This window comes from Coffea arabica, chromosome 1e, assembly GCF_036785885.1.
Source record: "Coffea arabica cultivar ET-39 chromosome 1e, Coffea Arabica ET-39 HiFi, whole genome shotgun sequence".
Taxonomy (NCBI): Eukaryota; Viridiplantae; Streptophyta; class Magnoliopsida; order Gentianales; family Rubiaceae; genus Coffea; species Coffea arabica.
Genome location: NC_092311.1, coordinates 31,889,167 through 31,902,838, shown reverse-complemented (window position 1 = coordinate 31,902,838; position 13,672 = coordinate 31,889,167). Strand labels below are relative to the sequence as shown.

The following is a 13,672-nucleotide window of genomic DNA, read 5'->3' as shown; positions in this document are numbered from 1 at the left end:
ATCATATACTCAAAATTCACCACCCTCAATAGCCACACCACCATCACAGCCACCATGATGACTTCTTAACCCCACCAATATTAACCCTTAAACTAATTAGATCAAGCAAATTAATATCAAAAAATGGAAAATTATAAAAATAAATAAATGCCATATCAAAGCCTCACCACCTTCAAAAGCCATACCACCATCATTCAACTTATTGATAAATTACAACCAAAAATATCAAAAACAAGGAAAAAAAGAAATCAAAAAATATTTCATATCTAAATCTCGCCAAAAAAGCTATACCACTACCATATATTTTGATTTCTTTTTAATTTAAATTTAAAAATTTAAACCCACCTATATGGTCGTTTGCCATAGCAAAACTGAAACTTTTTTTTAAAAATTTTTTATTTCAATTTCTTAGATCTTGATTTAAACTCCTCCAAACTACATTTTTTATTAAGGGTTAATTCCACTTTGTCCCCCCAAACTTTGGATGATTATCCACTTAAGTCTCTAAACTTCAAAATGGGACACTTAAGTCCCTAAACTTATAAATACCTCCCACTTAAGTCCCTGAACTTATAAAATGGGACACTTAAATCCCTAAACCCTTATAAAATGGGACACTTCGACCACCAACGGCATTCAGGATTTGTTAACAATTTTCCTTAAGTGGGAGGTATTTATAAGTTTAGGGACTTAAGTGTCCCATTTTGAAATTTAGGGACTTAAGTGGATAATCGTCCAAAGTTTGGGGGGACAAAGTGGAATTAACCCTTTTATTAATAAAAAGAACTTTACATCATGCTTGTTTTGCTCCTTTGGAGCTGAGATGCGGGTGTGAAGTTATTCTTTAGAGCAAGTAGCCAGAATCTTGAGGGGAAGGGTGATGAATGATGGTGTCATTGCATCTTCTCTGGATCGGAACAAGAGGGATGAGGTTGGGTCTTGGTGCTAGTTGTTGGATAGATATATGTTGACGAGGTTTTCAAAGTCTTTGACCTTGTGGCCAAATTTTACAATGAAAAACTCTCTTTAAAATCCTTTATTTATGAGCTAATTTTTGTGAAGCTTGTGCACCTATTATGTGGATAAAATGGCTATTTTCGGGACTAAAGAAAAGGAAATCTTCAGATTTTTTTTTTCTTTTACTAGCCAAAATTTAGTGGATTGCCAAAAATTGAAAGTTGAAAGTAGTTAATCGCTGAAATTGAAAGTTTGGATGCAAAGTCTAGCTGCTAAATAGTTAGGAAGTACAAACTATAATTAATCTAAAATACAAACTTCTCAAATAATACGTCTTACCAATTATTGACATTTTTATCATAAAAAACATTAATCATAGGTGTTTTTATTTCAGCATACAAAAAACAATGGTTGATCCATTAGGAAAGTTTTAAAACTATCACCGCAACCCTAAATTGCAATACTTTCTAGTAAATAATTTTCCCTTTTACATAAAGAAACTCTGGCACTAATCAAACAAAGCATTTATTGGTAAATAATTTCTTATCTGAATAAAACTCATTATTTGATTAGAAGTTAACACACATTAATAAAAATAGACTGGACTCACTATAAAACTCTAACATTATTATTCTACTCTTCCTGAATTGCACACACTTTTGCAAACAGATTAATTGGATCCCCTCAATTAAACTCGACGAAGTTTTGTGGTCGTAGTATCATTACTCGGACTTTGCTCGAGAGCTTGATTGAGTTTAACTTGAGCCAGCTCAAACACAGTCGACTAAGCTGGTGTTTGAGCCGGCTCACCGGCTGAAGACCCAGAATTATATAAATTTCACATTTTCTCCCTCTAAACCCGAAAATAGAGCCAAAGAGGTCTCCCATTCTCCCTCATCTCTCTATCTCGCTGACTTCTTTATAGTACACCGAATTATCAACTAACCCAAATGTAGATGATGACAATAAACCAGTAAATGGTTTCTGACCCTGCTGCTGCCTCTCAATTCATTCACTTCTCTTCCCAGAAGTGAGAAATCAGTACTGATTCCAATTTCATCATTTCTTACCAAGTGAAAAATGTCTCCCAAGAGCAACAAATTTGACTCTAACGTGCGTTCTGTCTCTCTGTTTACTTTTCTCTGTTTTAAGTGTTAATTGCCAGGGCTTATTAAGCTAAATTTGTTGATTGCTTGTCAGTGAATTAGGGATTAGCAAGCTGAATAACTTTTTGTCTTGGGCTGCTGTTTTGTTGTGGTTTGGTGGTATCTTGTGCGAGAGTGAAATTAAGTGGCTTAGCTGTGCATAATATTTGCGTTTATTTGGTTTTGATTAGGATAATTGAGTTTGTTTAGGAGGAAATGTATGGTACTTAATGCTAATTAGACAAGTTTTATGGGTTGTGTGATGAGATTGTGTACTCTTTTAAGTAAGTTTGCTCAAATTGCACTTTTGCAAATTATGGTAGGCATGATGAGGTGCTTAAATAGGGTATTACATATAAGCATGCTTAATGCTTCAAGGTTTTTTTTTGTGCCTGCTTAGTTTTATCTTTATGAGGGAGAAGTAGCTTCACTGCTTGTAAGTTGAGGGAATGGCTTTTTTGTTTTTGTGGTTGTGGTGGGGGGGGGGGGCTTTTTTAAGTAAGGTTTAAAAATTATTCATTGAGGAATATACTTCTATGGTGAAAATCATTTATGAGACTCAGATAGTATGGGTATTAATGGATTAGCATGATCTCAAAACTTGCTGGTGCACTTAGGAAGAAGACGACAAGGTCGTTGGATTTTGGTTTTATCTTTTGTCATGAAATCACAACCAGTAACATATTGTTTATGTTCGTGAGGAGCTGGTTACCCTGGCTTTGGATAAAATTTGTCCATTTAGGTAGTTGACATAAAGTACAAAAAGATGTACAAGAAATGAATGGTAGATTTGTTTCATTCTAGACCAAAATGAATTCTGGAAGTTTCAAAGCAAAGAACATTCGAGTATTATTTGTGTTTATATTTGGATGCGATTTTATAGAATAAGAACAAAGGTGGACAAAGTGCATCTTCATTATTTTAAGTAGTAGAAAAACAATACATTATTCATTAAATTGACAAAATGGATGGAGTTACTTTTCATGTTAGTTGACTCGAGGTCAAATGGGGAAAACGCCTATTTATATCATTGGGGGTGGAAACACAACTTGGGTGGAAATTCAAAAGGGTTTACTGCATCAAATGCTGGATCTTTTTTTGTTTGTTAGTATTCCAAGATGTCTGAATATTAATTTGGCCACAAAAGTCTACACTTCTTTTGGCCTGGGAAGCAAAACTAGGATCTTTCTCAGGCATCTTCTTTCTTGCTCTAACTGTTGCACATGCACTTTATGTGCCAGTGGTTCTTTGCCCTCTTCTAACTCTTCATTGGAACAGTTTATTTTTCTTTAGCATATTTTTTTGGTTTCTTTCTGAAAAATCCCTTATGAATGTGAATTACTAAATGACATACACGCTTGAGTACTTTATTGTTTTACTTATTCGATACAACTAAAATCCCCAATTGCACTGTCAAGAATTGTCAGTAGCTTTGCTATTTAGCACCATGAAGTTATTAAGATATGCTTAACAGTATTCTTTGCTTAAACATGGTTATGATCTCATCCTTCCATAGCAATATTGCTCCTTTATCATTTACACATACCTTTGAATACGTTATATATTGACATTTTCCTTGTTTGATTAGGGAAATGCAAGTTCCCCACCACAAGAGAATGGCTTTAATGATTCATTCTCTCTCCTTAGTTCTGAAAAGGCAGTACAGGAATTGATTCAGCAACCTCTTGACCAAGGGATTGATGACCATCTGTTTGAGTTTTCTGAGGCATTGAGAAGTATATTGAAGTCTAATCTATGACTTATCATTGAAACTAATTGTTTTTGATGTGAGTTGATTCTAATTTTTAACTTATCAATTTGTTCAGCTGTTGCAAAGGCATTGAGACGAGTTGCTGAAGGGAAGGCAACTGCTCAAGCTGAGGCAGCTGAGTGGAAGCGCAAATATGAATTGGAGAGGGAACGCAATATACAGTTGGAGCAAGAAGGTTTTTGAGTTATAAGCAGCCTATTGATATGTCTTATGTGCTTTCGTATTGCATCAGTTATTATTTCTGTGGATATCTTCTATGGTTGAAGGCATTTTTTTAGCTTACAGGCATCTGGTGAAACATCCAGTCTACTCGTTCCTTTAGGATACCAGCACGCATAGGCATTTTATATTTAAGATCATTTAATCTTGGAATCTTCTTGGCAATGTGCATAGAGCACATCTGTTGCAGGCTCAGGGTTGCAAATTTGCCATGAAATAATTTGATTGGGAACTTCAGTCAGCTTATTGTGAGATGGGAATCCATTGCATTGGAAAATGTTGCTTTCGGAATAAAATAAATCAGATTACTTGTACTTTAAGACTTTGGTGTACAAGAGCTGCTCTTAGTGGCACAATAAGATTAAATCCCTGCCATGGGGCATTATATAGCCATGGCAAATGGTTCAATTACCGTTGCCTGAACAACCAGCCGAGAACATGATTAGTCCTCTTCTTTCAGTTTCCTGTATTATTGCTCAGCATGAGGATATAACAAACTCTCATCACTTCTATCGTACATATGTAGTGCGATATTTGGTTTTGTGCTGTTGAAATTTTCATGGTTTTGGATATGTCACCAAGGTTTCCATGGCGAGTAACAGAAAGAAACCTATACAAAGAAAATGAAGAAAAAGTCACAGATCATGCTCTTAGGTTCCTTCATCTATTGCTTGTGCAGAAAGCATCTACATAGCAGTATGATGATCAGTTCAAATAATTATGGTTTTTCCTTATAAAAATCCATTATTGTAACCGAAATTAAGTTATCACAGATAACAGTTGTTTCTGTTGGAAAGCCATTCCTTAAATGTAGTACTCTTTACTTAACATTTGTATACTTGGGGCGACTTCTTATCACCATGTAGAATGCTAACTCTTCATTTTAATCATATCCATTATTCTTGCTTTACAGTTTTACCGGAAGAGCATGATAGGGAGTGTGATGATAAGAGGGCAAATAAGTTTGCAGACCAATCTGTGCAGTGTGATGAAGCTGTTGAAGAATCTCTGAGGTGTTGTGGTAAAAATGGTATTTGCTCTCATGAGGTTCTTCGAGATGGCGAGCTTGACAGAAATTGCAGCACTGTCCAGAGCAAGATTATGAGAAAGGTAATTCTTCTGTCTTGCTGAATGCTGTATAACTGGATCTTATTAAATTTCATATGCTTGTCACAGTGTTTTTTTTTTTTTTTTTTTAAAAACTTGTTTCCCTTTTTCTTTATATGGTTAATGCTGCCGCCGGTGAGAGGTAATTAGTGCTGTTCTTGGCATCAATTTCTCAATGAATAATCTCATGGTGATAGCTGAATGAACCCCATATTAAGTGAAAAGTTAATTGTAGTTAAATGCATTAACTATTGTCTGCCTATTTTATGCTTTCCTTGGACAGCGTATTTCAGGTTGGATAATACCTCCTATACTTGGTCAACTTGTTTTCTGAAATAGGCATCATTTAAGCTCTCGTGGTGGTGCAAAGGTGATAAAAGTGATCAGCACAAACATGATATTGTCTCTTTTGAAAGGGGAAATATAACAACTGCAGAGCGCAGCAGTAAACAGGTATTCCTACTGTTAACAAAGTCTGTATCTGGTATCATCTTTTTAGTCAGGACAGTGTGATGTAACTAGTATCTCTTCTTCAGTGTTAATGTTTCATTCATTAAATTTCTTTTAGTTGATATTGGGACTTAACTTTAGGTAGGCTTTGTAGATTGTCTATCTGAATAGACCTTGTTTAAAACAGATTTCTTTGAAGTGGGAATCTCCTCCAAGGACTGTGCTAATTCTGACCAAACCAAATTCAGTTTCTGTTCAAATCCTTTGTTCAGAAATGGTCAGGTAGAATGTTAATGTAGCTTAGAATTGATGTCTCTCTCTTTTGGGTTGATGCTCAGTTCCATTTCCCAACTTGTGGTAGACTTTTCAAATAGGAAATCAAATGGAAAATGATGCATGATGATGAATTCTTATGTGACACAAACTTAGCACTGCTCAATGAGTGCCTTTTCATTTCTTTCAACTCTTCACATTATTGTTCAGTTTTGTTTATATTATGGTATTGACTTCATCCATGCAGCAATTTTAATTGATATTGATTACTAGCATCAAGAGGTGAAGTTAAACTTTATTTAAGAGAATGAACTATGTATATTCTTCCTGAAAGCTGAAGATTGTTTTTCTAGCCTCATGGAGTTAACCTGCTCTAGTAACTAGCTTCCATATAAATGTCATATTTTCCATCCTCTAGGAAGGATGTTCATGAGAGGCCTACGGAGAATCACATGGTGAATTGTGTAACTATCATGCTAGCTGAGAACTTTTCAAGTTGTTGAAACTCGTTCTTCTGGTTATTTCTTCATCTCTTGGTCTAGTGTTTTCAATATGACCTAGTGTTCACAGGGTCATGAATAAAATTGTATGCATAACATTTATAGAATGATGTGGAGATAACACTTCAGTGCAATGCATCGTATGCTCCCTACACTGAGATTTTCTCTATTCAATCCATCCACTATTAAAACATGCTGTTCTCATGGCTAGTTTTGTCATATTTGATGAATGGGGCACAACAGTGGACAACTTAGAGCTTAATTTTGAGAGGGTCAAATGGCAATAGCCTATATTTTCTGTTTGATGAAGGGGTAGCAGGATACTCACAGGCATTTATTGCTTATTTTATTGCATGGAGTGCTTTAATAAATATATTATCTAAGAACATTAAGGAGACAATTATGTGAATCTCAAGTGGCCCACACCGGGTGCGAGAGTATCACCTCTAGAGCTATGACAGTTTTTAATTGTCTAATTTTGAGGGATAAGCAGTTTTTAGCTGTTTAAGTTTGAATGTGCTTTGTGGGATTCTCTCCATTTTTTTTTCCTATTTGCTTCAAAGATGCGATGTTTTGTGGCGTTATAGTCTACCAAGTCTAAAAACATAAATCATTCTTTTGTTATAGACTGAATTAGTACTTATTTTTGCAATCTATCCACAGATGGTTGAAAGAGGAGAAAAAGCTTAACATCTTTGTGGAACGACGAGTGCGCTCTGAACTTTTAACAGACTCATCATACTACAATTTTGTACAAACCTGGCAAGATGGTAGGCTGTTACACTTGTTTCCACTTCTGAAAAATGGTTTGAAACAAGGGCTAATTGTTTGAATTTCAATTGATTTGAGCCTTCTATCCCAGCTCCTGGACATGAGCTTAATTGATTTGCTTCTTTATCACTTATATATGAAATCAACATTCATCCTCCATCTCTATTTCTATTCAATCTCGAAATACAAATATACTATCATTTCCCCACTGTTTTACAGTAGTATTTCTTAATTTTGTTCTAAAATGGAGATGAGACACACAAGTTCTTTGCCTTTTCACAAAGTGGGTCAATTATAATTTGCTGTATCCATCTTTTAATGTGTAACTGAAATTTGTTTCAAACGGGAACCGCGGAAACTGAAGATTTTGGTATGCAAAGCCCTCCAAAATAAGCAACTGTTATTATATTAGGGAGGGCATATGCTATTTGATTGCAAGTATCAGTGGCTTTGGAAACTTAACCTTTGATTCTAAAGAGTGATGCCAGTTTCCTTTGGAATAGGCTAAAACATACAAATGATTTGGCATCTTGACCGGCTATTTACCTTATTTGCCATGTTTCACAAGTCCTAAAAACCATGAAAAATTGTACATGCAATGTTAATAACAGTTCTTGTTCTAGGGATATGATTTTTTCAGTGAGTGATTTGGTGGGGGTAATGGCTGCTAATAGCAGCTTGAACAGTGACATCAAGCAGTTCTTGAATCACTGACTGGTGACAAATTACTCATTTCTTTTAGATTTAAGAAGCAATATTAAAGATATAATTTCTATTACACTGATGCAAAATCATGCGATCATAACAGTTACATCCGAAGTTCCCTATGTGTTTTTTAATTTTTACTTTTATGTAATTTTCCATTGTCAGAACTGCTAATTACTTGGACAGTTGAATAGATAGATACTAACATGTCATGCATGTTCTTTTTCAAGTGCTTTTAAATGCAATATGCTAATAAATGAAAAGTTATCCCCTTTTGTATGTAAAAAGGAAGGAACAACAGAGGAAAGCAATTTGGTGATTTAAACTATTCACAATGCTTGCATAAAAATTGATCATAATATGGTAATATTTATATAAAATGACAGTAATTTCTGGAAACATGCCACAATATTTTCTTCCCCACTAATTTTCTGAGCATAATGGAATCTGTTGGCCCCCCTTTTAATCTGAGTTGAATTGTCGGATTGTAACTGCATTTCATTTTGCATATTCGATTGTCTCCATGGTCTTGGTTTGTAATGTTATAGATGTCTGTGGGGTGGTTGTTTCTTCTAAAAAACCCAGATGATAAAGGTTTTAGAGTATTGACAGGAAAAAAGAGATTTTGTATCTCTGTGGATATACATCTCCATGTTATATCATGTGAATGTGACTACTATTTGATTTTTTCTCTCTTTCTTCTCAGTTGCATCTGAATACATTGAAATGGTTGTTCTTAATTCATTGATCTGCAGATGAGGAAGTTCTACTCTTGCATACGAAAGTTGACCTTATTGTAACTCTTGGCGGGGATGGAACTGTTCTTTGGGTATGTACATTGTTTCATTTTTCCAGTGGGCCACATAAATTTTCTTGAATGCACTGAACTATTTCTTTTGTTTGGATTTACTCCATCTTTCTGATTGGAACTTAGCATGAACTTCTTGTATCCTGGCCTGTATAAGCCAATGTTTTTAATCCATGGTCAATTTTTCTTCATTTCTCCCCTCCTCTATCAAGTAGGGAATGAGGACCCAATGTAGTTATTACATAATTTGTAGCGAGGATGAAGTAGGAGGTATGTTGAATTTTAATTCTATTTGCTGATGAATCAGCCTGATGCCTGTGATGCCAAGCTCATTTTGACACTGATTTGATTGCGTTTTGGCTGAAAGTAGTGATGCTATTCTTTTGCTGAATTTGGTGAATAACAGAAATTACTAAGCATAAGCCTTTTAGAAGAGACCCCAACATGGCAGAGCTTGACTGGAAACTAACTGAAAAAGACTAAGGAATCCATTGTCAATGTGAAACCTAGCACTGTGAGCTCCAGTTGTGGTGGTATGCTTTCTAGGTTGTGAAATCTCTTTGTCCTGATCTTATGCTTCAGAATATGAGAATCTTTAGCCTGTAACTGCAGATAGATTTTGAGATCATGCATTTATGGAATATTACATGGTTATTTAATATGGTAGCATGAGAGGGATTGTGTTTAAGGTATATGGAGTTAAGGTTTAGGGTTTAGTGTTCATCGCTCAAGGGCTGGCCATATACGAGCAAAGTCCGCAAATTCTTGTTTTATTCATGGTTCACCCAACCCGGGCTCTGGATGTAACATAAGCTTATAATAGCTTCTCTGGTAGTTGATACCTGTTTTTCATTTGGTACATCAATAATAATGTATGGGCTGGCTTATATTTTGAGTTGTGGTCCTGTCTTTCTCCATGTTCTGCCCAAACTTACTATCGAGATTCATTATAAAGCTTCTGCTTCGTTACATAACCAAATTTTCTTGTTTCTGATAATTTGCTTACCCAATGATCTACTTATGTGATCTCATTGCATAGGTTTCTTCTCTTATATTCATGAAATAATTATAAATAGATTAAGATTCTTTGTTGCATTTTACTTCCGCAGTCGACTTTAATTCATCAATTGGGCCATATTCCTTTCATTTTATATCAACGTGATAAAGTATAGACGGCTCATTTCATGCCTACATAATTGTAAGGCTTGTGACTGCAAGAATCTCATACCCATCCTCCCTCCCAGAGAGAGAGAGAGAGAGAGAGAGAGAGCTCTGTTTGGAGCAATTTTCTGTGTAGTAAAAGCAAATTAACATAAATATTTGGTTCTCTTTTCTTGACTGTTGTTTTATTGAAGTTAATGGTCAAGTAGATGAACTGTATTCTGATGGAAGAGAACATTGTTAGCTTCTTTGACTGCTTAAAAGTACAGCTGAGGACGCATTGAAGAGTTCTTAATGGTTTATACTAACATGAATTACTTGGGAAATCCAAAACAATAGAAGTATCCTCTTAGTTGAAGATCTGACTGTAAAACCTACAGATATCTAATTTCCCAAAACAATAGAAGTATCCTCTTAGTTGAAGATCTGACTGTAAAACCTACAGATATCTAATCAAATCAATGTAGGAGCTCATTGTACCAAATCACTAAGGACTTGAGAAGAATATAACTACTCTGATAAAAGCAATAGGTGATAAAGGTCAGTGAACAACTCCTGATTTTTGCGATTTGGTTATTCAGTGCAAAGTGAAACCTTTTAATACAGTCAAGATCTTTATGGCTTGAACTACAGTTAAATAGTTGAATTCTTGATTCAAGTTTTAAAATTAAGTTTAACCAAATTTCATCAGAAATTGTTTTCTTAGATTTTGTCAAAGCTGAAAACTTTCCTGGTGTGTTATCTTGTTTTATCAAATGTGTGAGTCAATTAGAAAATAAATTATATAGGATGTAAGCAATTGTATCTAAATGCAATGTGTAAGCAGAATAAGTTCCACAATATTGTGAAACTATGGATCTCCTCGAACATTTGAACTGCATAAAACCTTTGTTCTGACTGATTTTGCAAAATTGTGCAAATTGTTTACAGAATGAAAAATTTACTGATTAGTTCATTGACCAGTGCCGATTACTCAAGTCACCCATTTTTAGATGACCGTTAAACACGTTGATTTCTTCCGTCTTTTATGTAATGTTTAGAATATAGTAATCCCTGGCTACTTATTGGTGGTTTTTTTTGGCCAAAATTACAAATTTGCTTCTGTTTAGGCAAAAGTTATACCAGTAAGCAATTGAAGTTTATAAACCATCATTTCTGTAGCTGCAATTTGGAACCTCAGCTCATTTCTTCATAATTAATAAGCATGTGTTTTGACTTTGCAGGCAGCTTCAATGTTTAAAGGTCCAGTTCCACCCATTGTCCCATTTTCTCTTGGTTCATTGGGCTTCATGACTCCATTCTGTATCCTTCCATCTTCCTTGATGCATTTCCTATTCTTTTGGTTGGCCTTGTTTCGTAAGAATTTGTAATGCTGTATTTGGAACAAAATTCTTGGTGCCCCCTTGTTTTTCCTTTTCTGCTGCTTGGTTGTGTTCCTATCCGTATATATCTGCTGTTTCATGTTGCCTTAAATAAAATCAGATAGTGAACACTATCGAGAGTGTCTCAATTCAATTTTCCGTGGTCCCATCAGCATTACCTTGAGACATCGGTTACAGTGCTATGTTATCAGAGATGCAGCTAAAACTGAATATGAAAATGAAGGTCCAATTCTTGTTCTGAATGAGGTTACAATAGATCGTGGAATATCCTCTTTTCTCACAAATCTGGAGTGCTACTGTGATAACTCATTTGTCACTTGCGTACAAGGTGATGGTTTAATTTTGTCAACAACATCGGGAAGTACTGCTTATTCCCTGGCAGCGGGAGGTTCAATGGTTCATCCTCAGGTATACATTTGCATATCTTTCTTTTGTTTAGATTTGTTTTGTTGACTGGTCTGTTCAAAGAGCAACTGCTATTTCTGATGTCTGGTGGAAATGCAATTATTATTAGGGATAGAAGGCAATACATTGTTTTTTGAGTTCTCCTCCTTTGGTGAAGATGAGAGAATGGTTTGTGGAACTAGTATTCACGATAATAATACCTGGATTAATGTAGTTAAGTTGCACTGTCAGTTGGAAAGTTAATCTGTTGCAGCACCAAAGAAAATCTGTGGAAAATTCGGTATTTGGAATTCAGAAGTTTTGAGAATCTGAGATCGGAGAAGGAAGCAGTAGGAATTTTAGAGGAAGCGAAAGGAGGGAAGTCATATTTGTAGGAATTGTACCGAATTTTCTTTGGGTTGTTTGCATCTAAATTTCTTTAGGATTAAACCACCTGGCTTTTTGATTTTAACACTTCAAAAACTTTTACTCCTGCACAACCTTATTTTCTGTTTTCCTTAGCTGACTCAATAGCATTCATTGTGCCTGCACCACTGACTTGTTTCAGCAGCTACTCAAGATACCAAAATAACCCTCTACATTCTGAACTCTACTGCAAGAAGATGCAAATACTAATATAGAAATCAAAGTAAAGGAAACAGTGAGAAACTCCTGAAATCTGTCATCTTCTTGAATTCTTCTAACAGTCAGTTTCTTGTCTTTGCATTGTCCATGATTGTTAATAACTTTTTTGCTTAAATGTCTCCCATGGGCTTTGAAATTGTCCGCAGATGGTGATCAGTAATCTATGAAAGTTGAACTATTTCTTATTGCTATTGCTACAAACCATATTTATTAAAGTAGCACTGCCAATCTCCTGGATTCATAGCTCTGATTGATTGAGACTGAAAAAGCATCGTCATTTGATTGGAAATGTGCATTACTGTGCTTTCAATGAAATGTGATGGGAGTGTCAGAAGTTTTTTTTTGGTGAATTTAACTGTCTTTTAACTTAAGATCTTGCATGGTGCCCCATTCACCATAATGTGGCTGAATCTTTGCATCCAACTGCAGGTTCCAGGGATCCTGTTTACACCAATTTGCCCACACTCTTTATCTTTTCGGCCTTTAATACTGCCCGAGCACGTTACAATTCGAGTGCAAGTGCCTTTCAACAGTAGAGGTCATGCCTGGGCATCATTTGATGGCAAGGACAGGAAACGCTTGGCTGCTGGGGATGCTCTTGTTTGCAGCATGGCACCTTGGCCCGTGCCAACTGCTTGTCAAGTTGACTCTACAAGTGACTTTTTGCGCAGTATCCATGATGGCCTCCACTGGAACTTGAGGAAGACGCAGTCTTTTGACGGTCCTCGGGATGCAGCATGACCTGGATAAAGAGATACCGGATAATGTATGTAGTTATTTAGTTTTGGACCATCTATCATCCTGTTAAGCATTGCAGAGCTTCCTCTCCGTTTTTCTCTTGGGGCAATTTGGAACTTGTTTATGCTTAATGTAGAATGATTAGAAATGTATCAGTACTGCAAGTTTCACATATAAGATGATCCTACTACATGCTAGATTGGGATATTGTTGTTATCGGTATCATGATGCATGATGTTGTAATAAATGTCATCGTGGAAAGTTATTCCATTTGTACACGGTTAGGCTCTCTCTCCCTCTCTCTCTCTCTCTCTGTCTCCATGAATTTCTTTCCTTCTTCTCTTTTCTCATTTTTTAAGGAGATTCTTGTATTTTTTTCTTTTGTGTTTTTTTTTGGGGGGGGGGGGGGAGGTCATGGAGTATCTCTAGCAGTGATATCTTTGTCTCAATGCATGTTTGCCTAGGTCCGAAATGCTACACAAAATTGCTCCGACAGTCATAACATGTAAAGTGAAATTTGACATGCTAATTAATAGTATATGGTGCAGACGCAAGTAAATTCCACGGATTTTCTCAAATAACAAAAGGATCAAAGTCGGATAAATTTGCATGTTTAGGGTATAATGAGTAAAAAATTAGAATGGAGGGTGAAAAAG

At 35.6% G+C, this 13,672-nt stretch overlaps 1 protein-coding gene across 2 annotated transcripts; it reads left to right on the top strand.

Annotated features, from left to right (window-relative positions):
• Positions 1 to 1,808: 1,808 nt before the first annotated feature.
• LOC113701809 (NAD(H) kinase 1-like) lies at positions 1,809 to 13,294 on the top strand. 2 transcript variants are annotated; one of them, XM_072054157.1, is made up of 12 exons: positions 1,809 to 2,070; positions 3,691 to 3,838; positions 3,929 to 4,048; positions 5,006 to 5,202; positions 5,539 to 5,652; positions 5,837 to 5,931; positions 7,086 to 7,192; positions 8,654 to 8,727; positions 11,091 to 11,169; positions 11,350 to 11,472; positions 11,578 to 11,657; positions 12,708 to 13,294. In XM_072054157.1, exons 1-12 carry the CDS (start codon positions 2,038 to 2,040, stop codon positions 13,017 to 13,019), a joined length of 1,482 nt encoding a protein of 493 aa, XP_071910258.1. In that variant the 5' UTR covers positions 1,809 to 2,037; the 3' UTR covers positions 13,020 to 13,294. The 2 variants fall into 2 exon arrangements, with proteins under 2 accessions (XP_071910258.1, XP_027078429.2); XM_027222628.2 differs by having other exon boundaries at positions 11,350 to 11,657.
• The last annotated feature ends 378 nt before the right edge of the window (positions 13,295 to 13,672 follow it).